A 25369-nucleotide genomic window follows, 5' to 3' on the forward strand; every position below is an offset into this window, starting at 1 on the left:
CTAATCACCGCTAGTATCTTTAGCGCTCGATCGGGTTTGTTAGAAACTGGTTAGATTTGTTGCGCATGAGTGACCGTTGACGACGAAATCAAACCAGTGACGTATAAAAATACGCATCACAATTCACGTCACGAATCGCATCATTTCATCGATACATTTTATTTATATGTGCATTTCTACGTATGCATCTGTATATATCACTGTATATCTATTATTAATTATCCAAAACAAGTATCTACACGACAGCCCTTTTCATTCGATCGATGTACTTCACTGACATACTTGCCAACGCGCACGCGCTAGAAATCGTTCGTCTAATCTAAACTGATTTAAACATTGAATCGAATGTGAAATGTAAGTAAAATAAAGCCGATCTTATCAGATCTTGTATTAGCAAATCAAATTGCAAGTTCGATTTGATCGCTGGCACTGTTGGTTGTAAGCCAGATAACATTGACATAAGTTTTCGTTATAATTTCATTCTCAATTCCCGATTCTTTTTATTATCTTTCCTATTTCTTTCCTTTACGGTTTTCTTTTAAAAATTAGATCTTTCGTCCCTTCGTAAACAATGATTCCCCCTTTTGAGAACCACCTTTAAACTTGAAGCCACGTGACCTTGCGGACGACCTCTAATTCGTTATTAGCATCGTCCGTTCTTGCTCGTGTTTTACGATAACCTCTAATACGACGATAGTAGACATCGTCGTGAGAGGTGTTACAACGAACCACCGAACCCTTCATCGTGTCACGTCCAATTCCCGTCGACTTGCTACTAGAATCGGTAGTAAAGGATCCTCGAATCATCCGAGATTATGATACGAACGACAACTGCTCTACGTAATGAATTGGCACGCGCTATACTGCGAAGTTCCGTGCGGACGAACATCGTAAGGTCCATGGTCATACGATGTCTTCACAGAAAACATCTGCAAAGGTATTTGCCCTTCCAATTTGATCACGTTCCATTGTCTTTTCAAATGTTTTGCGGTTCCGTACCTTCGCTTCACTTCATTACTGTTTATCGTTAAGGTTATATTCTCAATTTAAATTCCCTTTTCCATCCTTGTCACCATTTTTTCCACTATCATTTAAGAGCAGTTTACCGCCCTTCTTCCTCTTGTTATATTTTAACGTTGCGAATGTTATGTAAATCAAGTTATTATACGTGGTAATCTTTTCCATTGTTTCAATTTTTTTCATTACTGCATGGTTTAGTTTGCACCGATATCTTTGCACAACTAATCCTTGCATCCAAAATTCTCGCAGATGTAACTCAATCTTTATGTTAAGGGTGACACTTGAAAATTAACTTTAGAAGTAAAACAGTGCTTTCTTGCTTGGTATACAGAATTCAGGTTCACAATACCTTACGCCTTACGGCGACTCCGTGGAAGCAGCAACAAAGGTTTTACGCAGATTTGCCAGACCATGTCAGAGTACAACTTCCAGCGCTGTCTCCTACCATGGAAACAGGCACCATTGTTAGTTGGCAAAAAAAGGAAGGTAAGATGAACAATTTCGTATGTTTGATATCGGAGATGTAAGAAGTAATTTACTAATCTTTTTATTGTATTTTAGGTGACAAGTTAAACGAAGGGGATTTACTTGCAGAAATTGAAACTGATAAAGCAACTATGGGTTTTGAAACCCCAGAAGAAGGCTACCTGGCAAAAATTTTGGTGCCAGCGGGAGCAAAAAGTGTTCCTATTGGCAAACTTGTTTGTATCATTGTCTCGGATGCAGCTAGCATAGATGCCTTTAAAGATTTTAAAGATGATACCCCGGCCGCTCCACCACCCGCTGCAGCGGCACCTGCAGCTGCCCCAATGCCTTCCACTCCACCCCCGTCTCCCATAACACCACCGGCACCTGCAGCAACAAAACTGTCTACAACCTCTGGAGATAGAATATACGCTAGTCCGCTAGCTAAACGACTCGCAGCTGAGAAAGGTCTTAGTTTACAGGTGATTAAATAATTTTATGTTAATCCCTGGAATTTGTCCATTGTAATCGCGTTTACTTTTTTTTCCTCTTTTAAGGGCTTGAAAGGCACAGGATTGTTCGGATCGATAACATCTAAAGACTTGGAAGGTGCTGGGCCAGCTATTGTTGGCCAAGCAGCACCAATGGCAGGTGTTTCAGGCATTCCAGGAGGAATGGATATTCCTGTGTCTAATATCAGGGCAGTAATTGCCAAACGTCTACTGGAAAGCAAACAATCTATCCCACATTATTATTTATCAATAGATATAAAAATGGATGCAGCTCTTGAAATGCGAGAACAGTTTAACAAAATGCTGGAGAAAGATAAAGTGAAGCTCAGTGTTAACGATATTATCATTAAAGGAATGGCAATGGCGTGTAAAAAAGTACCCGAAGGTAACAGTGCCTGGATGGGTGACGTGATTAGACAGTAAGTAACTTATTATCCATAGACGGGTACTGTACCATACTGTCGCTAATATGTTACATTTGCCTTATCGCGATGGTTTATTTGTTCTTTTTCTTTATCTTTTTCTTTTCCCTCAAGGTACAACAATGTTGACGTAAGCGTAGCAGTAAGTACGGATAATGGTCTAATTACACCTATAGTCTTCGGTGCAGACACAAAAGGTATAGTTCAAATTAGTAAAGATGTGAAAGCGTTAGCAGCGAAAGCAAGAGAGGGGAAATTACAACCACAAGAATTTCAAGGAGGAACTATCACTGTGTCAAACTTGGGAATGTTTGGCATTAAAAATTTCTCTGCTATTATAAATCCTCCCCAATCCATAATCCTTGCTGTAGGTACCACTGAAACTAGGCTAATACCTGCCAAGAATGAGAAAGGGTAAGTACTTTTAAGTAGTTTCTTGGTTATCGATATGTTCCATCTAATTCTTCGATCATTTTTCTTAAAGATTTACGACTGCCCAATACATGTCTGTCACTGCCAGCTGCGATCATCGCACCGTGGATGGTGCGGTTGGCGCGCAATGGTTAGCTGCTTTCAAGAGCCTAATGGAGAATCCAACAACTATGTTGTTGTAGTAAGTCTGATCGTTGAAGTGTTCAGTAAGGCGTAGTTGAGTAAGCATAAATTATACAAGAAAATATTATTCTATCCAGGTACGAAAGATGACAATGAGATGTCCTGTATATTTGTGTATAGTACGATTTTAAATTGTGTTACTTTACGCATTTGCAAATCATCGATTTTTAATAGAGTCGAAATTGTAAGCAGTATATTTTTTTTCTTTAACGCGAAAAATCGATGCATTCGCAATCCAGATATCGATATGTCACAAATATCGCGAGTCTCTTCCTCTTCTATTTTTGGAATTTTGTACATGTGGTTTTTCTTGCAAACAAAACGTAAAAACTTAAGATTGCATTATTTCCTTAAACTTTAAAACTTTATTTCATTAAATTCCTTTGAAAAACCACATCAATCTTCCCCGGCAATAGTAGCGGCCATGTGTAAATATGTGTATTTATGAAAATAATATTACGGCCATTCTATATTGCAAAGAATTTACTTTGAAATTAGGGGAAAATACATAAAAAAATGAAATGTGTCAAAATGTTTATAGCAACTAGCATACGTACATATAAATGTGTATACCATATTTAATAAATTGTAATTTACAAGCTCAGTAGTGGTTTTATTGCTTAATATGTGCTTTATGTAACGTATCTAAGATAATATTTTGCGATAAAGTTAACGTTACGCAATGATCATTGATGTACAATAATACACTATTATTGGTGAAACAGCGACCGTTCTCGGTTTTCTGCTTCCTGGCCCAGTGGCCCCATCAGTGGGGAAACGCCCCAGTTTGTAATGAAAATAGTTCCGACCATTTTCTTGAGATGGCGCTACGTGCTATCATTGCTGTGGCCATCTAGCGTTGAAGAGAACGAACTAATTTTCGGAGTTCGATCAGCGCCTCTATCGGGAAAACTCCCAAGTTTGTCCTCGAATAGTTCCTATTTTCTCCGCTAGATGGCGCTATTTAATGATAATTACCGACACGATGGTAATTTACCGATTGTGTCGGTAAAAAGTACTCAAAATGTTGCCATCTAGCCAGTGAAGCAGTAAAGTCTAAAAACGAACTATTCGAGGACAAACTTGAGCGTTTTCCCGATAAAGGCGCTGATCGAACTCCAAAAATTAGTTCGTTCTCTTCAACGCTAGATGGCCACAGCAATGATGGCACGTAGCGCCATTTTAGGAAAAAGGTCGGAACTATTTTCGTTACAAACTTGAGCGTTTTTCCACCGATGGCGCCACTGAAATTAACAATATTTACAGTCGTTTATAGCATGTGAATGGTGTGTAAAAGCAATTTTCTTATATTAATTCTTTTGCGTATAACCCACAATTGTTATTGAAATAAAATTGTGATAACGGGGCATGAGATATATAACACGTCTTTTCATAAAGTACATGTGCACAGGATTCCGATACCAAGAACTCCTTTTCTAAACTACATTTTTTAGGTTATATTTATGACCGACTATGAAGAGAATTGGGAATTTTCTATTCGTAAGAAATTTATATACTTGTAATACATTATTTCGTGAAACGCCAGAAAATTTGAAGGGGAAGAAACACAGTTCGCAATTATGGCTTACGAGACAGTTACAAGATCCTTATGTAGAAAAGGCTAAGCAACTTAATTATAGGTGCAGAAGCGCATTCAAGTTATTAGAAATAAATGATAGATTCAAAATATTAAAACCTGGGCAGGTTGTGATCGATTGTGGTGCTGCGCCTGGCAGCTGGACACAAGTTGCAGTTAATCTATCAAATGCAAATGCCAAAACTGACGATCCTGTTGGTACTGTGTTAGGGATAGACAAACTGCCAATATTTCCAGTTGAAGGTGCAACCTTACTGTGTCCACTGGACTTTACTCATGTAGAATCACAAAAAAGAATTATGGAATTACTAGAAGGTAACAAAGCAGATGTAGTTCTATCGGATATGGCACCAAATGCATCTGGTGTACGAGACTGTGATCATGAGAACATAATAAAACTTGCATACAGTGCATTTGTGTTTGCTTTACAAGTTACACAAGTGGATGGAACATTTCTTTGTAAAGTATGGGATGGTGGAATGTCTAAAAAACTGGAGCAAGATATACTAAAATTTTATAAAACTGTTAAGATTGTAAGACCACAAGCTACAAGAGATGAATCTACAGAAAAATTTCTCCTAGGTAGGGGATTTAAAGGAATAAAGGCTACATCTGATAGTACAGTGTAACATGTAGTTTCATTAACAATTAAGATATATACAATAAAAATTGCTTAATGGATAAAATGATTTGTAATACAATTATGTATCATGCCTGGACAGGTTATAAATGATAACAAAGCACAATATTTTGGTATAAGACCAACATCGAATAATTTTATAACTTCTTCCATTTGCAATCTAGCAGACTCCTACACAACACGACAAATATAATATACATCGATATATTTAGCTATAAATAATACAATAGTATTTAAAACAGTTACAATTAATACACATTAAGATGCTGGTGATGCTTCTTAATTACGCTGTATATACAAATCTTCTTAATAAAATTAATATGTACATAAATTAACATTCAATGTATGAGAAAGAGAGATTACACACCACATCGAAGCGTACGTAGAGCAATAAAAATTACTGGCCACGACGACAGATACATAATTTCTTTTCTTATTTGTATGGGATAGTTTAGAGTAAAGAATTTTATTTCATATAAAATCCAAAGGGTTACATGTTCCAAGTTTTTGCACACGTAAAAGGTAAAAGAATAGGATTTCGATGATGGCCGTGTAGCTTAATAATATCGGAGACGATCGATCCTGACTGGTCTGAGCATTACTTTCAAAACATTGATCTGAAACAATGATAAATTCACACATTGAAACATTCATACTATGTATATACGCGTTTTCGTTATACAATGTAGGTGTAAGTTTGGACTCGATTAAGTTGGAGATATATAAAATGTTGAAAGTGTGTTTTGTTATTTGAGAGCAAAAAAAATTGTCGCTTGTCTTTAAATTGGACCACAGATCAAAATGATTTAAACTTGCTTTAAATAAAAAGGTTAAGACTATAAATGAAACTGGTTTGATCCTTTTCAAAATATTAACATTGTTACAACACTTTATGCTTCTCCAAACAAGAGTAAATACGATGACGCACGCGATGAAGCTGAATGTCAATATTTCGTTGCTAAAGAGAATAGCATACTTCTCGAGACTGCGTGACAGATTGTGATTTTGTATTCTATAAATAAAGCAATACCGCTAAAATCAGTCTGATTCGATATACCAGGGTCATATAGGGTCATTGTATTGAGTTCGTGAACCCAGATTCCGCGCATACGTGCGTATGTAATACACCGATATTTTAAATGTGATCTTCGCAAGGCTCGACATTCGATCGAGGACGTTCCCTTGTTAGTTACCCTAGTTCTCTCGTCACCACAAATTCGCGTTATCTTCGTTTCTCATTACGAAAGCAAGTTTAAGCTACAGTGTATCCTATTCGCAAACGTTGATTCGTCTATCGATAACTGTACAAAAAGAAAAATTTGCTTTCCGGTACCGATATCTAGTTGGTCGGCGAGCTACGATTTTCGGTGTACGATTTCGTATTGTGTATACGTTTCGTTCACGATTGAACGAGTAAGCGCGACCTTGTCCGTCGTCTTGCAAGTCCGTTTGTTTCCATAACAGACATTCCACGTGTCGATGTTCTCTGTATAACAGCGTGATATCCCGGGAAAGTATTCCTGGTTGCGTGCCACGAGGTGTCCGATGACGCATAAGGGGTACAAACGCTAAAAATAAAGAGATTTTTCGAAAATTCTGAATCACTGCATTCTGACCTCTAGTAAGATGGACCGAGGAATTCTTGATTTCGTTGTTGTTCTAGAATTCTGTACAAGGTATTCAAGAAAGAGTTTGCATTGTGACCTTTCGCAAGGTCGCGGAGGAATCTAGATTTGCGTTGTTGTGGAACTCTGTACAAGGCGTTTAAAAAAAGAATTTGAGATTTATCGGGGTACGCATGTAGTACAGTAGAATTTCTATAAATGCAACGAGATTGCACGAGACTCTCGTTCATTTAGCAGAGAGTGAAGTTGCAGATGGAGGTAACAGATAGTTTAGCTCTCTGATGCTATTTTGAAAACTTCGGAAGATAAAGAAAGTTTTGCAAAGCAAATTTTGCATTCTTTTCGATGGAAAATAACATGGTGTACATGTCGATAACAAAATTAATAAGAAAGCTAAAAAATTATAGTTTTACATGTATAATGTACGACAGTGATTTTTTTACTATTTTATTAATTTTCGTCGCTGATGTGTTCACAATGTTAATTTCAAAGTATCATCAGACAATTTGCCTAGAAAATTTCCTTACATGTCCGGTAGTTTTGAAGATAATATCAAAGAGGTGAGACTTCGGAAGTATCATCATCCCTCACCCCGGGGGTTCCTATAGGCGCTCTAAATTTTACGATGTATTAAACTTAACACAATTTCTTTCTGATACCAATATCACGTTTCAGAGCGCAGAAATAGATGTATTAAAAATAAATATAGCGAGCCATCCAGTATTACTTTGACGATATGACAATTTTTAAACATATTTATAACAATTTGATGGGGTTTGTCCCAGTGCCTCAAATGGATAAACTTGAATTACAAAAGTTAAAAATACGCGTTCCCCATTTTCGGCTGCTCGTGGCTACGTTGACCAAGCGTTTTACGCCCAGTTTCGCAATAATCATCAGTCTTGAATGTTTTGTCTGAAACATTCCGGTACACCTGATCGTAGAAAGCTCCAGGTGTTGGCTGAATTCTAACAGCAGAATTACGTAATTCGTTTTAGTTCGCTAGTTTATCACTTTCTCTGCCTAAAGTAGTACTGACTTTTTCCTTATTAACATAATACCGTATCGAGTATACGAAAGCCTCTAAAGGTATTTGAATTTCGTTAAATGAATCCTTAAATCGAAGCATTAACTCTACAAGTACAATTTGATTAAAGAGCATTTTGGATTGCTGATCACATGACTGAGGCCACACGAGCGAAGTAACGCAACGAGAAATAAATAAACAAATTCATCGTTCGTTAATCATAGTACGATACCACCGCCTATCGGTAATAGTTGCGTCGAAAGAAACAGAAAAAAAAAAGACGATGTCGTGTGATCTTAGCCTTTACGCACGAGTAGCTCAAGGATATTAACGCCCGTTAATACTATCAATCTTACCAAAAGAAGACTCTTAAATCGACAAATTAGGCCTACGCAAGTTTTCTTCGAACAAACACTACGAACTGCTGGATAGGAAAGTATAAAAAGAAAGTGAAATATACATATACGTACATATACATATACAAATCGCTTTTATCGGTACGCGACTTTAGTCGAATCGAATCGGAAGCAGCGAAGATTAGGCCTGAACGAACGTTCGGTGGAAGATCGTAAGACTTGCGGTCGCTGGTGACGTTAGGTATGCGTTCGAAGAATGCAACGATGCTTTTGCATTCTCGCTATCGTGAATTGGACGATCCTCACGAATCGAGGAGTTGATTCCCAATCTCATCCTTGGATCTGGTATTCGTTTCCTCTCCATCGGTGTACGATCGCTTGTAAATTCTTCAAAACGTTACTCGAGTAAAGGTTCTGTAACGAGATTACGCAACGGATGCGCCACGGTATGCGTCCGCACGATTTCTTCCCGCGTGTTCGTTACTTCAATTGCAAGTACGCGTGTACTATGCGATCAATCGACCCGTCCGTCAGTTCTCGTCGAACGAATCGGGTGGCACGCAGATTGCTAGTCGGCAAGAGTTCACGACTCTTAATTTATTTGGCACAGTTCCACAGTCTGTAGACGTTCCCACTGAGAGCAACATGGCGTGAAAAACACCAAGAAAACCATGGCGAAACTCCATTATCCACCGATGGGTGTCCCCGATTTCAATGCGAGCAGCCCCGTTTGGATCATGCGGCGATTAAATGCGTGGCGTAGATCGGTCCTTCAGGATGGCGAGACCTCGGGGAATCTATTGTTGGTGTACGGTTGACCGTTGGTCGTTTTGCTGCGCGAATCCTCGTTGGTGGAGTAAAGACTCGGATCCCTCATCAGTGGCATCGTCGTCCAAAACGACATGGAACTCGGCGCTTGTCTCTGTCTCTGGTTGCTTCCTGTCGTCTCCAGCTGCTGACCTGGCGCCTGTTGTCGAGGCGACGTTCTCCAGAGCGACGCTCCTCGGTGGAAGGGTTTCTGATGAGGGAAGACGCTGCTCTTCGTGCTGGAATGTAGTCCATCGTCCAGGGGATAGGGAACTCTCTCCTTGTAGTCTTGATTGTGTATACTGTTCACGTCCTCCGATGGGAACTTTATCGGTTGCTTAGGATAGCCAGAGGAGTGTCTGTTACTCGGAGCAGCTCTGAAATTCAACGTCTCCGTTTCGAAAGTCTTGAAGGAGACTTTGGCTTTTTTCATAAACTCCTTGCCGTCGGTAGAAGGCTCGTCGATCATGTGAATCTCCGTGATAGGGTCGTCTTCGGAGTACTGGTCCCGGAAGCCAGGATCGTACAGAAGGGACTCGGAGGACGAGGGAGCTGCTTCCAGCTCGTCGCTCTTGAGATCTTCCACATGTCGTTGATCGGTCTTCTCCTGGTCGGTTCGCGTTCTTCCGTTGGTAGACACGGTCCCGTGAACGTTCTGAGAGGAGTACGCCACTTGGGGCTCCGAATGGGACTCTTTGCTCGATTCGAACAGTTCTCTCAAGTACTCGTCGCTGTCCTCGATGTTGCTCGTGCGATTAACGTCGGGTACTTTCGAACCGTTCTTCGTTTTGTCCGTGGTGACATCCAGAAGAGTGGTTTCCAGGATGATGTCGTCGTTGATGGTGACTTCGCTGGATACGTTGCTACCAGCCTCGTCGTTTCCTTCTTTGTCTGCTGGCGTGGTATCGTTGAAACGTATCGCAACGTCGTCGAACAAGTCGAACCTCGAGGTTTCGTTTTTCTTCGACGTGTTCAGACGTTCAGTTTGTTGTCGTTGCTTGTCCATGTGCAGTCGTTTAATGTCCTTCACGTTGATGGCCATGCCAGCCTCTCCGTGCTTTAAAATCTCGCCACCTTCCGCCTCTGCCGAGTCCTCGTCAGGCGAGTCCGTGCTGTCGATGTAGTCTTCGATCGCTTCATCGTCGTCGTAGAAGGACTCTGTCTCCTGCGAATCTCTACCACCCGCGTTCCAAATATCGGACGAGTTACCATCCCGCGTTTCGTTGGCCTCGATTTTTCCTACCACGGTCAGTGGTACATCGAGCACTTTGTTAGGGGATACAGATTCCGGAACATCCGCACCGATAGGCTCTTTATCGGTGACGTTCCTGGTCACGATGTGGACCCCAACGCTCGCGTGATGGTTCGTACCGTTGTCCAAGGCCAGATCCTCCTCTCTGAGCGTCGTCGCCGTCGACGGGAGGAGGATCAACATGGGCGTCGCTTCCGTCGAATTAAACAGTGATCCGTTCTTCCAAACGTCCTGATCATCGCTGACGTTGATGATCCTCAAGCCAGATATGTTCAAGTGTTTCTTCAGATCAAGAGGGATTTTATAGTCGACCACCTCGGAGAAGCTAGTCTCGTTCGCGTTGTCGACGAATTCCGCTACCTGGATCACGTCGTCGTGTTTCGAGGAAGTTTTCTCGTCGTCTTTGCTCGATGGAGAGGAACTGGAGCTCCCAGGGAAATACATGGCGTCGTCTTGGTCCAACCTGGTACCATTCTTAGTTCGATGAGGGCTAACGAGCGACGAAGACTCTTTCTTCTCGGCCGAGCTAACTTCCTCGCGATTGGGCACCACGATTGGGATCTTCACGGAGTCCCTGGTCTCTTCGTGGTCGAGTTTCGACGACTGAGGGAACGCGTCGGGGAACAGAGGGATGTTGAGTTGCAGAGGCCCGTTGGATTTCTTCTGGTTGTTGTTGGAGCCAGAATCGGAAGTGCCTCGATTGCCGTATCTGTTGTTGAGTCGTTGAAGAAGAAAACCGAAGTGAGCTTCCTGGTCGATGTTCACGCTTTTCACGCACCTGCCCATGGTGTCTGCACGATAACCCTCCGCGCAGGGGGGTAACGCTGGTAACGCTGGAGCGATGAACACGCTCTTCGGGGTTATTCGTCGAAGAAAGCTGGCCGAGTCCATGCTGGAGTGGACTCCTGTCTGGGAGTCCAACAGGAGCCAAGCCTGCCAGGCCAAGTCGCTAGGCGAACCTAGGTTCTGCGACCTCGATTCGGATGAGCTTCTCGATAACGTGGACGACGAGGAGGACGAACTCGAGTCGGTTAATCTTTTTGCAGGAGTTAGTTCGCAGTGCCTGACGAGAACGGAGAAGATGACGACGATGAAGAGCATTCCCCACCGAGGATGCCTTCGTCTCTGGCTTATCGTGACCATTTTCTTTTTATTGAATGCGGTTTCTTGCGGGATTCGTTCGAGTTATCGCGAAGATTCTCGTCTGAAACCTGCTCGTCACCTTCCTCTCGAGGCTCGACGCATCGGAAACGTCTGGAAACAAGAAGATAACAATATGCGTGTAATTATTACGTCGACGATAAACGCGAGGCGTAAGATTGAAATATACAGGGTGAGACGATGAGTTTGGAACGTGAGGTAGCTGGGTTTCAATCTTTCAATTAGCACATTGTTGATCGGTCACGAGTTAACTCTTGTATGTGAAATATTTCATTTCAATTCACTACGTTGGTAAAATATAAATAAAGTTTATTGAAGTTTATTTAAATTGTTTTAATTTCACACTCAATTACGAAATAATAGCCGGTGACATGAAGTCGCTTCTGTGTAAAATTGCCGGTCAACAATGTGTTAATGACCGTGTTGTAGCGAATCATTTACTTGGTTTATCTACAGGAGAGATAAGATGTATATAGAAGAAGAAACATGGAGGATGCTCGACTTGCAGTGGGGTGCTTCATAATGTGAACGATCGAAGAGCTAAGTATTAATAGGTCGAGTATTAGACGTGACATTATTAATTCTTAAGCAAGAAATCACGACACAAAGTTTGCACTCAGCTACGATGGTTAGAGCTTTCACTCCAGCACTGAATCATCTTTGGTCGTGGCGGTAGCCTACTTTTCGACCTTAATAGACGCTATTTGCTTAGATGGCATCTGTTACGTTCCGGAAACTTATTTAACAGATTGGCATTTCCTGCGACGGAGCTGCTCGAAACTTCAGATGCATGGTTAATTAGTATGAAATTTTGATCTCCATACTTTGGGGCTCTTGTAAGAAGGAACTGTGACTCCAGGAAGCAATATATTTCAGTCTTTAAACTGAGACAACCAATTGGTCGAGGTTTTTTAAAATTAATGGCCCTCCAGAATCATTAAGAAACTGAAAAATCGAAGCTGCACGTATCTATCAGCGTTTCCGAAAGAGTTAATTTTTCTATCGTTCTTATTCCACGCTTATTTTTACTCTATTTTCCGAATTTCATTTTTGCTCGGTCCATTCGTCCGAAAATCGAAAGGGAATCGAGGTGGATGCAGATCGACTGCATTCTCGCGGAGCGTAACACCGAAAGGAAAGGGTAATTCCATTAGAGTTATTTGTACACCGCGAATGGGTGGATCAATGACTCGTCAGTTTAAAAGGTATTGCATGCCCGCGGCTATCTTCGTCTGCGCGTATGCATTCAACTGCATGTGCACGGAATGGGGAAAAGTGAATGCACGCCGATCTGTTTTTACCGTTATGCAGCCACGCCACGATTATGTCTACATCGTGAATAGGCCGTATAAATGGGAGATTCGGCCTCGCGAACGTGTCAGACATCGACACCTTCCCAAACGGAACAGGATAACGCGATGGCGCCAAGGGATTTCGCAAATGAAATCGATTCCACCGCTTATTTAAAAAAAAAAAGAATAAACTAAAAAATGAACCAAGAACGGGAAAGAAGATACGATTCAGAATTCATTGACTTGTACTGTAGTCTACATTCCAGGAATTTTATTTTCCATTGTTTATTGCTCAGATATTTTTACCATTTCGATTGGAGAAAAAACACTTCGATTTATTGAAAATGCGCGTTAGTGACATTATAAAGAGCATGTTAGGAGTATTTATGCTACAATCCTTATTGGTTTTTAATGGCCTTTTGACTATCGTGCACGTGACGCCCTTGATCTTTAATGGTACGACAATGTTACGTTGCAATGTTGCAAAAATTAATTTTGTAAAGAAGCATGCGAGCATGAAAGTCTCAATCGAGCGTCCATTTACGTTTCGATCATTCAATTTGAAATATAATAAATATAGTTGGAAGATACGAGAGATTTCAGAAATGAACCGCAAGCAGGGTACGCAGATTCTAGATAAGCGATGACTTCTACCGATTACCAAATCGATAAAAACGTTTCGCCGTCCACAGCAACGCTTACCGTTTCTCTTTGTTGAATTTTAAAATCTCCACCACTTGTACATTCTCCTCGACCTTTCCGAATAACGAAAGTTGCATCGAAACGAAGCGTTAGAAGAACAAGGTAGACCCAAAGGTCGAATGATGCAAGGAGCCTACATTTTCCTTCGTAATCCATGAATACGGTGATTTCATTGCGCGCTCTTCGAGGACATAGTTCGACTCTGAAATCCCCTAGGTTAGGTTAGTCTAAATCCTTGTCACCGATTCTTTGCTATCGATGAAACTTGATTTCGAAGAAAAATAGTTGGACTGCTCAGACCTCGAAAGAGAATTTTATTTATGGTTATCGACATTGTATTCAGAGATAGCAAAATGAACGTTCTACATTCTGCATTCTTGCGCATTGCTGTCTAACGACGCGTATGGGAAGCCTGCGTATTTCTATTAGGGGCTATTAACGGACTAAGTGCGTTATAATGATGAAAATTCTTTCGATTTAGTCTCGTCTTCGCGTTCTACGATACTGGGGTTCCCAGTGAATGGGAAAATCTAGTTTTTTTTCACTTTATGAAGTCATACATGGAAGATGGAATTAGAGAATACTAATACAGCTGTTTTAACAATAATGTAAAATTTAGTTAGGTGAAAACACGGAAAAAATAAGTAAAAACGGCTCTACAAGAAGATGACTTTGCCGTCGAGGTTTTACTACCTAACAATCCGTTCTTTTCGATAAACTAAAAGACAAGCTCGTAGATTTTTTTCAATTTTCAAAACATATGTTTGCAATACGGACGATTGTTTCCAGCGCGATAGATCGAAACGATGTTGCTGTTGGCGCAGACCGAATTTCTGTTGCTCGGGGTGAGTCACGCATGACTAAAAATAATATCGTAAATTATGCGATCCCGTTCGATTTCCGCGTACTTAAACAAATCGCAGCGCAAAATTATTATTCCAGACGATTGCGATGCCGGTTTACACACGCGATTTGTGTATTTGCAAGAAAGTCGCGCGACCTACGCGTGTCAGAGGATCGGTTAGTCATCGTCGAGGGGAGGAAAGTGATTACGAATACAAACGTCGCATATACATATACACATTATTTGAACTTGCTCGATAGCATTTTTAGTTGCTAGAAAACAGAGACGGGCGAGATTGTTATCCAAACATTCTTTGATATTTAATTTGGAAAATCAGGCTTCTAAGGATCAATTCACAATTTATTTCCAAGTATATTCCTACGCAATAACTAATAAGACATGATTATTTGTTATCTGTAGCGAAAGTTATCCATGAATCAGTCCAATAAAATACTGTAAAATACTGTATCGAACTCTGAAAGGAAAAATAGTTACGTAATAGAGGAACAGAAATTTCTACTGGACGTTTCTTCGCGAGTTGGTAACGAAAGTAACCGATCCTGTGCACTTTCTATCTGCCATTTGTATGTACGTTCCTTCACCGATAGGCGGTAGCAGTTTCCTTCTTAGTGTGCCATTACGATCCACGGTAGTCAATGGATTAGCCCCTTTCGTTGCCCCGTACACACCGAACAACGTTTCGATATCGAAGGCTTTCTCCATGCCAGATAACAATGTCGCTTCAAAGAGCGATTCCTCGAATCGCCACGATTGTCAATATAATGAGTTTCGATAACGTTATCGCTGTATACACGGCTCCACTTACACCGAGCAGCGTGTCCAACACGAATACGTACGTTTCTTGTGTACGTACTCCATTCACCGGTTCGCAATAACAGTAACAACTGGAGAGATCTCTGCATCTTGGTACAATGTCAATCGTTCGCGTTTCAATTGCTTTCTCAGTCTTCTCATCATTCATTTTTTGCATAGTTTTCTTGGGCTTCATTCTAAGCGATTGTTTTAGTAATTATTTACTCGCAACATATAAGAAATCTTCGACGATTGGTGAAACTCCATTGAAAAAATGGGAATGATCGAATAAATAAGAAGGATACCTTTCCCTTCGTTGCGTTGCTCAATATCAACTAGCAGTCAGTAGCCGAAGGAAGGGTATCAACTTTCATATCGTTTGAGTATGGTCAAAGGAGTGGATTATGTCACCTTTATTAAACATGCTTCGAAAATATTTATATCTATTCGATCGATCTCGTAAATTCGTGTCGCATAGTATGACTTCACATTGCCAGACGAACTTAGTAATCAAACCGGTTCAAGCTGATCGAAGAGACAAGGGTTAAAGACTAAGCTCTAAATACAACTTCCCCAAGCAGATTGTTGGCAAATATTTAATGGCTCCCAAGACTTGAATTCAGAGATTTTCAATGATCGAAAACGTCATTTCCACGTGGACGGTTTTTGTGTGTTGCGAGAAATGTACAAATTAAATCGATTTAATTAAATTAATTTTATCTAGAAATCAACAATAATCGTGATTCACAAATTGCACGAATTGTTCGTTTCAACGTATCGTTAATATTTCCATCGATAATAGGCATATTTCCACGAGCTAACGACTCCGATCGATTCCTGATTGTGCCATAAAATCACCCAACTATAGTCGCACTAAATACCGTTCTCCATTCAAGATCAGCAAACCATATACGGTGTTAATCGAATTACGCGTAATATTAATCTTTATGATTTACATGGAATTCCTTAGGATAATGCGAACGGTTTCGAAACAATTCCAACGAGTATATCGAACATTCTCTGATCTAAGGAGGTCGGGAACAGTGCACGAGGTACTTCATGTACAAGGTGAGGCACTTGACTTCGCTACATTTTATATAGCGAATGTAAAATTATACGCAATTGTTTCGCGTATTATTCGATACCGCGTGAAATATTTGTAAAAAGGTGCCTTTAAGACCAGTAATTTAGCGTTAAAAGCGATCCTGCTGGTCTTAGACAAATTCCTGCAGTCGGTGCACATAGCGAGGTACACGCGATCACCTCGAATATACATATGTAAAAACATACGGCCGCTAGAACGTGAGAGTAGAAGCCTTTCGAAACGACGGCTCTAAGCACATTCCACGGGATTGTAATCGCGGCGTTTTCTCGGGTGATTAGTAAACCAGCTTCTCCTAGGTTCTCCGTTGGCCAGGTTCTGCTCGATCGACAGCGATCGTGTTCCAGTTCCAGAAGATATTCGAGGCATGATTTTTTTTCTCTCCCTTCCCCTCCCTTGCACTTTTACGGACTTCAAAGACACCGTTCTTGTTTTTCCATCGTACTGTTCGCTCGAGCCAGCAACTTCGCGAGAGGTTTATCATTCTTCGCGCGATTTGCAGCGTGTTCTCTTTGTCACTGTCGTCCCGTGTCTGATTGATACCCGCGCAATTGCAGAAACGGAGAATGTGTAAGTGAGAGGATCGACCGGCGCTGTACGAATGATCTAGATTCTATCGGATCGACGCCCAGCAAAGATATCGCGGTGCGTTACTTAAAAAGGAGTCCTTCGATCGGAGAGCATCGGATCGATGCATCTCGGCCACCATCGCGATCGTATGTGACATACTTCGACGAGGTTCGCTAGACTGCAGGCATTTATGCATATTCATATTTCTACAGATTCAGATAAAGAACTGAGGTTGAAATGAAAGTGTGTCTTGTCTCCTAAACAGTCTAACGTGTATTTTATCATCGATATTTTGTGTATTTTTGCGTTCGTACAGGTCCTCGTACATTTTCCCACATTTGCGTAAACGTCTTGAAGATTATTTACATAAATAAAACTATTGCGAGTAATATGTGTCCTGATTCAATTAATAATATTATAACTAATAAAGCAGTTCAAATAAAAAATTAAATTGATATTTTAGCATTACAAAAAATTCGCACTCGTAGTGCTTAATGTCCAATTGATATCAAACTGTGTACTCAGACCCCTCCCTCTGTTTACTTGTCGCACCCCCTTCTTAGAAAATCACTGACGTAACACGCTGTACATAAATACAGTCGAAGATTACACTGCAATAAACATCCAATTGTCGCCGCTTTGAATCTTAAAAATCTCCACCAGTAAAATTCGAGAAACAAACCTCGAATTCGATCGCATCCTCTCTTTATCGCCCACGGAACCATGAAATCGGCCCATTCTTTTATTTTACCATACACTGGTCAAGAAATCGTTCAATGCTCGTCGCTGGTCGCAAGATCGCATTAATCGTGGATACGATAGCGTATCTTTTTTTCTCTTTTCCCGATGCTTCCCCTCCCCATTTCATATGTGTCTCTGTGTCGCGAAGAAAAAGCAGACAAGTCCACAGTGAGAGAGAAAGAGAGAGAGAGAGAGAGAGAGAGGGGGGAGAGTTTCAGCGAGGTCAATGAATCTGATCTGGAAAACGACTGTTGGTGGCTCCGTTCGTGGGAGCCAACGTAGGGAACTACGCAGCCGCGACCTCGAGGCCTTCTCTCCCGGAGGCGGCAGCTTCTGCTTCTTCTTCTTCTTCTTCTTCTGCTTCTTCTTCTTCTTCTGCCTCTTCTTCTTGTTATCTTTTTTTTTCCCCTGGTCGCCGCTATTTAGTATCACGATGCTCAGCGATCGTGTATACGTACGTGTATCGTATATACCAGCGGCTTCTCTGCGGTGCACACGCGGCTTTCTCGCGTTCGTTGCACGGTTTTGCTTTATTTCCATCCTCCTCGCTCGTCCACCTACCCACTTGCCACTTCGGAGATCATTAGTAGGGCGCCTCGATGTGCGCGAAACCGAAGGTAACAGTTATTCCCCGGATTTGAATCTTACTCGAGGGGGTGGGATTTTAGATGGAATAGTTTAGAATGTTGAGGCAATTGGGTTGGGCCTGTTGTAGGCCTGCAGGAAAACTCGGACGTTTCGAGCTACTCGCGAGCCGAGTCCAGTCTCGCTTTTCGATCCGAGCCGAGTACTCGAAAGGACCGAGTAAAGGTCGATTCAGACTATACGACACGGACCGTCACGTTCCGGCAACGTGAATCCGCCTCCTCCGAGGCGCTCGCTTCGGTCCGAGTAAAACTCGGCTCACCTTTTCCAAGTACTCAACAGCCCTAGCCCTAGCCTGATGACGGTCCAAACCAATGGAAAATGATTTATGAATGTGGTTTCGTAAACGTACCTCCCATACATACACCTTGAATAAAGGCATGTACCGCACAATAAAGTCGTCGTGGAGGCTTTTTCTTCCTGGTGAGTAATCGAGGATCCTCGCGGCGTGCGATGGGCACGTATCGAAAGGTGTTCGCGCGGAGAATTCCGGAGCATGTTTGCAACATGTTTGGCCGTTGGCCAAGGAGGTTGGAAAGAGGCGGTAATAATCGCTACGATCCGAAAGTTCGTCTGGGTCGTTGTAAGAATTAAGACTTTGGCGATTCGCCAGGCTGCCACCACCCCTAGACACCGTCCCTCATACTCTTAATCATAAACACCTGTCCTCGAGGTTGAGTAATGGAGTCTGGACGACGCGATTTCTGTTTACTTTGCGACTTCTTCCATAGTGTTGTGTCTCTCTTCGGGTTTATTACTTTTCGTTTGAGCACCACGTTTTTCACAGACGATTGACACGGTGGAATTAGCACGCTTTCGCGTAATGGAAACATCGGTAAATTCCTGCTCCGTAATGTATCGTGTCAGACGCCATTTACTAAATGTTTCTTGTAGACGAGGCTGTCCATGTCGTTAATTTGTACGAGGGAGTCGAATAAATAGGATTGTTGAAAGTTTTCAGAACACTATACAGGTATTTGTGGTCTATAAGACAAGTTTTTACCTTATTGAGGTCGTCTGTGACACTTCGTGCGGTCTATAAAGTAAATTAGCTGGGAAACAGTTTTATTAAAATAAAAAACCTTGTAGGTATGTTTGTGCATTATATATTTCGGAAATATTTATATTTTGGAAATTCAGAGCACACGCGCGATCCAAGGAAAAGAAAGTTTCGGAAAATGTATTCATAAATTCGTTTTCCGCGCGCTCCCGCGTTGCATGTATCCAATGTCGGTGTGTAACTCGTGGAACAGCGAATTTATAAATAATTCTTATTGCGCTTTAACGCGCATTTCCGTCGTATCTACTTGTTTTTTTCGACACTGGACACGCAGCAACGCGATACGAATATTTGATTCATCAATCGAACGTTTTAATGCTTCGGCATGATAGCAATTTCATCTTCGGATGAAAACTTTCGCGTTAACGCAACGTAAATTAATCATGAACGGCTAAATAAATTATTCGCAGCCATCCTTAACGAGCATAGTCTTTCAAGGTACATATTCTATAAGTAGCTGTCTCTGTTTCCAGTCTGATTTATTTACTTCTGAGATCAGACAGGGACACTTACAAATGACAACATTTTTTATATAATTAAATGAGACAAACATTAAGCTACTGGGTAAAAAATTGAAGACGATAACCTTAGCTACACAGCAGACAAGTTTGAGAAACACTGGGCTAATGGTATATCAAGCACTCTTTACCCCTGAATCAACAATTACTCGAGGCCCAGTAATAGAGCACTTGTGTGAATTACAGGTATCGCAGGTTTCACTCGGTGCCCGTGGCGTCGTGTGAGGAGGTTTAACATTACCCGCAATCAGGAACGGATACGCGTTACGAAGACGTTCTCAGGGACAGGAAACAATGAGAGCGGTACGCAGATAGAGCTTTTAACGCATTAGTGCCATTATCGACGTCATATTTCCCGACCAAGCGAGCACGTTTGTTTTTGGTTGAAAGCAATGCCTTCGCCACGTGCTCGTAAAAGTCTTCCCGAGATCTCGTGGAATTTTCTGATTACGAAAATTTTGACTGGGTTCAACGCTTTCCAGTACGACGATCTTTCCCCTTTCTTGGTCGTTCCTTTAATGTCTTCGAATACAGTTTCTTTCAATTCAATTCGATTTAACGTCGAAAAATATCACTTTATAGATTTGTTTGTTAATCAAAGTGTCCTCGGAAGACAAGCCAAGTTAAATTCCTAACACGAGAATCCCCTGCTTTGTATTTACTTTAGCTTATTTCTGCCGCCTTTGATGGCCCTACGCTTCGAGCAGAGTGGGGCGAAAAGGGAGTGGCGTTTATTTTGGGAAAAATATGAGAATTATTTTGGATTTTATGGGGGTATTTCTGTGGAGGCGAGTGTTGCACTCGGTGGCCAGTAAAAGTGGAAGAGCCGTTGCGCTGTCAGAAGAATCTCGACGGCCGTGGATCCCCCACCCCCCTGTCTTTTTATGCCTATCTCTAAAAAACACAGACGAAGCAGGATTTCTAAATCCGTCCAACGACCTGTTATATTTGGACGCAAATATATTTTTCTCTCGGTCTGCCCGACGAGGCGCATATTTTTCCTTTTCTGGACGGTTCTCTCTTTCATACGGATTTATATCGCTCCTACGCGAGGAATGGGTAGGATGAAAGAACTGCCAAGTAGATTGGATCAGGTGAAATCGCACGCGTCGTTCCTGACCTGGGTATATTTCAAAGATCAAACCATACAAAAAAAACGAACAACTTTCCTGGCATTATTGAGACTTATTGCTTTGTGGAGTCAATGCCTCAAGGAAGGCAAATTTCAGAATTTACCTCGAGAAAGAACGATCTACAACGCCTGACAAAATTCATCCAAGTACCTGATGTATACACAAACATGTGGACCAAAATTTGAATAGGTCTAATACAATAAAAATAATTAATATTCAAACGAAGCGTAACTTCGTACTCTCTAGACTCTTTCTACTCCCCACCCCTAAAAGACTAATTAAGAAAGCGTGTTTCAAACTTCTGGTCCTTTCTTGTTCGAGCCCATTTCACATTTCCTCTGGCGCGTTTGAGCGCGACACGATTCAGGGTTCTTATAGGATGTAATAAAATGAGATGGATGCGGAGGGCCCAGCGTTTCAAGCTTGACAAAAACATTCTTGCCTGGTGAGCTGTGAACCCGCGCCCTCGGGACAGGCGACTTTCAATATTCGTGTGCATTGAACGACGATTGCTCGCTCGTTTCGTTGTGTGTATGCACGTGCCTCAAGACTTTCATGCCGCGCAGCCCAGAGCTGAAATTCTTTCACGTGGAAATATTGGAAAGGGAAAACGTATCCACCGTTTTATGAAGAATTAAGTCTACCCGCGGCTCAACGGGATCTTTCATGCGTGAAAAAAATGATACCGCTGCGTTCTCCAAATACCAGTCGCACCTGAGTCTTATCACTCCATGAATATTCCGATTTCTATACAGAACTGCAGGTGGGCTATACAGAAATTACAGATGGACACACTTTTGTAAGATGATTCTGTGGGCGAAAATGAGTGGAGTGCGGAGAACTAAATTTTCGCTATGCAATCAATAACATTTGAATATATATTTATTAAGGAAAATCAAGTTTGCAATTTTATTAATTCTTGATCTTCACCCGATGGACTCTCTGAAAGATTGCACACCTTGTATAAAGGCTAAGACTAAATAAAAATAATCTCAGTCAAGAAACGAGCTGTTGTAAAATTTTTTGTTATAATTGCTTTAAAAAAAGTATCTGTTTCTAATGATTGGGTTAAAATAAAAAATGTGTTTGTCCTCTTTACAGATCAGTCTTCGAACTGATAAAAAATAAATCCTTTCTTTCTGTTTCAGTTTCAACGGCAATTAGAAATCTGCAACGAATTAATTCGAGCAATTCAGTAGTACTGCGAAAGTTATACGCACTATTCGAACAATGAATATTACATTACGCAATTACTAGGATTACCGCTCCACGCGTTAAGCAACGATGGACGTCCCGAGTGTGCGTTTTTCTTACGTCTACGAACTAAACGGCGTAGAAATATCGACGTTAAGAATTCCCCGTTTTCTTTGTAGCACGCAACATTAAGTAATATTTATTGCTATCGCGTGTAACAGCGTGTGGGGGACCTTGGGACCAACTGTCTCGCTTTGGTGCCATCGGCGAAGTTTTATGTAAACTAATTAATCTGTCAGCACCTGACGTCGTAAAGCAACAACGTTTGTTACACACGTAAACGGTCGTTCGACTTTGGAGCGTGTATTCCTGCGAACTGTCTGATCGAAGAAACGGAATCGATCAAAAGTAATTCGCATCGATGCGTCGCCGTAATTCGTTTATGTGAAAGCGAGCGACGACAAGTGCAAATAAGAGACATTGACGTGTAAAACTGGCTACCTCGATTATTGCATCGCTTTCATCGATTTTTCGAAAAGATACTCGGAGGAAAATTTAAATAATTTGAGGAAAAGAAAGGATTAAAAAGTCGAAGCTGAGAAAATTTTCTTGCGTGTTGGTAGTTCGATGAAATTCACGCAAATGTAACTCGACAAATCGCTTTCTTCCGATATCCATACAACGTTGTTCAAAAGATTGGAGCGGAATTTTATCTCTTTAGAAATTAAATTTATGGATGTACTTGTATCTGTCAAGTTACATTGTTTCATATTAGGACATCGGTTATTATAATATTCATTACAACAAAATTTGACAAATTGCTCTTTCTCAAGAAACCACGACGTAGAACATTTTATTTCAAATTGAATATCTGTTGGAGCAACAATTTAAAAATATTATATTTATGTCAGATGATGCTTCCAACTTTTGGACAACGGTGTATGCCACTGACGACTTGGTCAATCGCGTGACAAAAACTCGTTCCCGTTCGTTTACCGGAACAGGAAAAGAGAATTATGTAAATACTTGTCAGGTACACGAAGTGCCGTCGACGAATCCTGACATAGCCATTTTTCTACCATTTCATTTACCTTTCGCCTTTTTTTTTTTTAAATATCTTAACAATTTAAAAATATTTCTTTTATGATTAATAAGAACCATATTGGGAAGTCTAACAGCCATTGGAAGATAACCTTTTTACTGTATCGGTTACCTCTAACTTTTTCAAAGGAAATTTTTAAGGGAATGGTACTGTAAAATCTCAACTTGTCAGTCGATGCACTATACAGTCTTAAATAAACTTCCATGATCGAAAATATGTCAACATTTTACGGTCGCTACTTCTAAAACAGGAACTTGTAACGAATGAAAGTAATTGCACGGAGAATGCAGCCGATTCTCGACTTATTAATCACCCTATTTTAAGTACTATTCGTTAATTTTGTGAAGCGGTTAGTTTAGAGTTAACATGAATTTTGTAAAAATTGTTTATGGTATGGTAGTCGAGCGAAGCTGTGTATATTCGTGCTATAACACCCTGTATTATTCGAAATAATGATAGACCCGACCCTGTTGAGCAGTATTTAATGACAGCAGCAAACTGGAATCGATGAAAAATTAATGCAACTCCTTCAGACACGCTCTGATAGACTTCGACGCCGAGTCTCTCGCAATTCGACGGCTCACCGACGCTAGTAACGCTTTCTTCTGCCTCGAATCTTTAGGAAAATCCGAGATTCCCATATTACTGATTTATGTTAAATTTAATACTGTTAAATCTATCGAAATTGTTTTTAAAATAGATTTTGAAATCTTCTAATTTTTGCTTCAATCGTTGTAGCGTTCAAAAAAGAAATAAGTAACTTCATATTCCAATTATTAACCAGTAGCCATAATTACAACTGAAAAATAACAACGCCATCATTATTCCACTTCGAAGGTCAATATTAATTATTGCAGTAATTTCTTTTACGACGTCTTGCAACGTTTTGCGCCATTTCGCTCTTCTTTGTCAGCATCACGTGCCCAGTGCGTCGAAGAATTCAGAAAGTGACCGTAAAAAATTGATTCAAAAGAATTCGTCTCGGAAGGATTGAATTCAGGCGCCGCAGATACTTCGCGCTCCTTCGTCGGTCTGTGAAATCCCATTCCGTGGGCACGTGGTACGATTGGAAAATTTTTGCGCTATTTTATACGCATGAGACAACATTTGGTCGCAACGTGTCGCGCTACAGCGACACGGTTGGTACCCGCATACCCATCGATTATGTCACAGGCTTAGATAATTGAAAACTGGAGCTTAATTAAAAAACACGCTAGTGATAATAAGCATGATATCAATTTCCTTCGATTGTAATTTGAACGGTAATAAATAATAGCTATAATTTTTAGAATCAAAAATACCGATCAGTAATTGCTATTTATTAGCCTGCAAAATAATACATTGATAATCGCGTTATTGCGTCATCGTATTCTTAGGCTGCGTACTTTATGTAAGCTGAGTGATAAAATGATAAAGAATAATAAAGTTTTCAAGATGAGCAACAAAAATTAAAAAAGAAAACGACGTTAGAAATTTCGATTTTCCAAAATCGACAGTGAAACATCGTTCTTCCTCGTTCATTTTGGATGCAGAAACAAAAGGCGCTAGAAATGGCACTTAAGAGTCATTGTGAAGCGGAGTATATGTGTTTCAGCTAACAAGAAAGAGTTGTTAAGGTCACGGTACTGTAGAATGGCCTGCGTGTTTAGAATAAGAGGATTTTCGAGTTGTAACAGTACCATTAGCGTCGCGAACAACTAGAATTTTAGAATTATAACAGTACCATTAGATCCGTAAACAGAGGACAATTTTAGAGACGTAACAGTACCATTAACCGAGTAAAAATAAAAATTCTAGGCTTGATACAGTTGTTTCGGAACTGTAATAGTACAATTAGGTGTCTGTAAACAAAAATAGAATATGAGAATTTGAGAGTATAATTTTTAAACTGTACGATTAGTTTCCTTAGAGAATTAGTATAAAGCATCAATAAAGATAAAAATTGTCGAATGGAGCAGTAACATAACCTCCGTGAAAATGGAGTAGCGATGCACAAGAGAAAAGCATGAGTAAGCACTTGGGAAACGTTGCTCGGGTTGTTGATAATTATTGCGGTATCTCTTAATTAACGGGATGGTTAGTGGCGAGAGTTCCATGTGTTCGTGGATGTAAATGGTCTCGCGATAATTGCTCTAATACATACAAATTGGCTTT

General features: G+C 40.8%; 3 protein-coding genes across 4 annotated transcripts in view; 2 read left to right on the top strand and 1 right to left on the bottom strand.

The window, feature by feature from the left end:
* Positions 1 to 230: 230 nt before the first annotated feature.
* Positions 231 to 3638, top strand: LOC128878381 (dihydrolipoyllysine-residue acetyltransferase component of pyruvate dehydrogenase complex, mitochondrial). Of its 2 annotated transcripts, none has more exons than XM_054126524.1 (7): positions 231 to 354; positions 698 to 937; positions 1352 to 1506; positions 1582 to 1967; positions 2043 to 2416; positions 2534 to 2833; positions 2904 to 3638. In XM_054126524.1, the coding sequence occupies exons 2-7, from the start codon at positions 816 to 818 to the stop codon at positions 3031 to 3033; spliced, it is 1467 nt and encodes a 488-aa protein (XP_053982499.1). In that variant the 5' UTR covers positions 231 to 354; positions 698 to 815; the 3' UTR covers positions 3034 to 3638. The 2 variants fall into 2 exon arrangements, with proteins under 2 accessions (XP_053982499.1, XP_053982500.1); XM_054126525.1 differs by lacking the exon at positions 231 to 354 and having other exon boundaries at positions 413 to 937; positions 2904 to 3032; positions 3112 to 3638.
* A 630-nt stretch (positions 3639 to 4268) lies between these two features.
* On the top strand, positions 4269 to 5392 carry LOC128879101 (rRNA methyltransferase 2, mitochondrial). The gene is made up of 2 exons (XM_054127945.1): positions 4269 to 4320; positions 4489 to 5392. The coding sequence occupies exon 2, from the start codon at positions 4508 to 4510 to the stop codon at positions 5258 to 5260; it is 753 nt and encodes a 250-aa protein (XP_053983920.1). The 5' UTR covers positions 4269 to 4320; positions 4489 to 4507; the 3' UTR covers positions 5261 to 5392.
* Positions 5393 to 5459: 67 nt separating this feature from the next.
* The window catches only part of LOC128879100 (uncharacterized), a 44236-nt gene continuing 24326 nt past the window's right edge, over positions 5460 to 25369 (bottom strand). The window contains exons 3-4 of the mRNA XM_054127944.1: positions 8394 to 11592; positions 5460 to 5888 (exon numbers count right to left, since the gene is read on the bottom strand). Coding sequence (XP_053983919.1) covers positions 9052 to 11481 — 2430 coding nt within the window. The 5' untranslated portion in view covers positions 11482 to 11592 and the 3' untranslated portion in view covers positions 5460 to 5888; positions 8394 to 9051. The remainder of the gene's footprint in view (positions 5889 to 8393; positions 11593 to 25369) is intronic.

This window comes from Hylaeus volcanicus, chromosome 6, assembly GCF_026283585.1.
Source record: "Hylaeus volcanicus isolate JK05 chromosome 6, UHH_iyHylVolc1.0_haploid, whole genome shotgun sequence".
Classification (NCBI taxonomy): domain Eukaryota; kingdom Metazoa; phylum Arthropoda; class Insecta; order Hymenoptera; family Colletidae; genus Hylaeus; species Hylaeus volcanicus.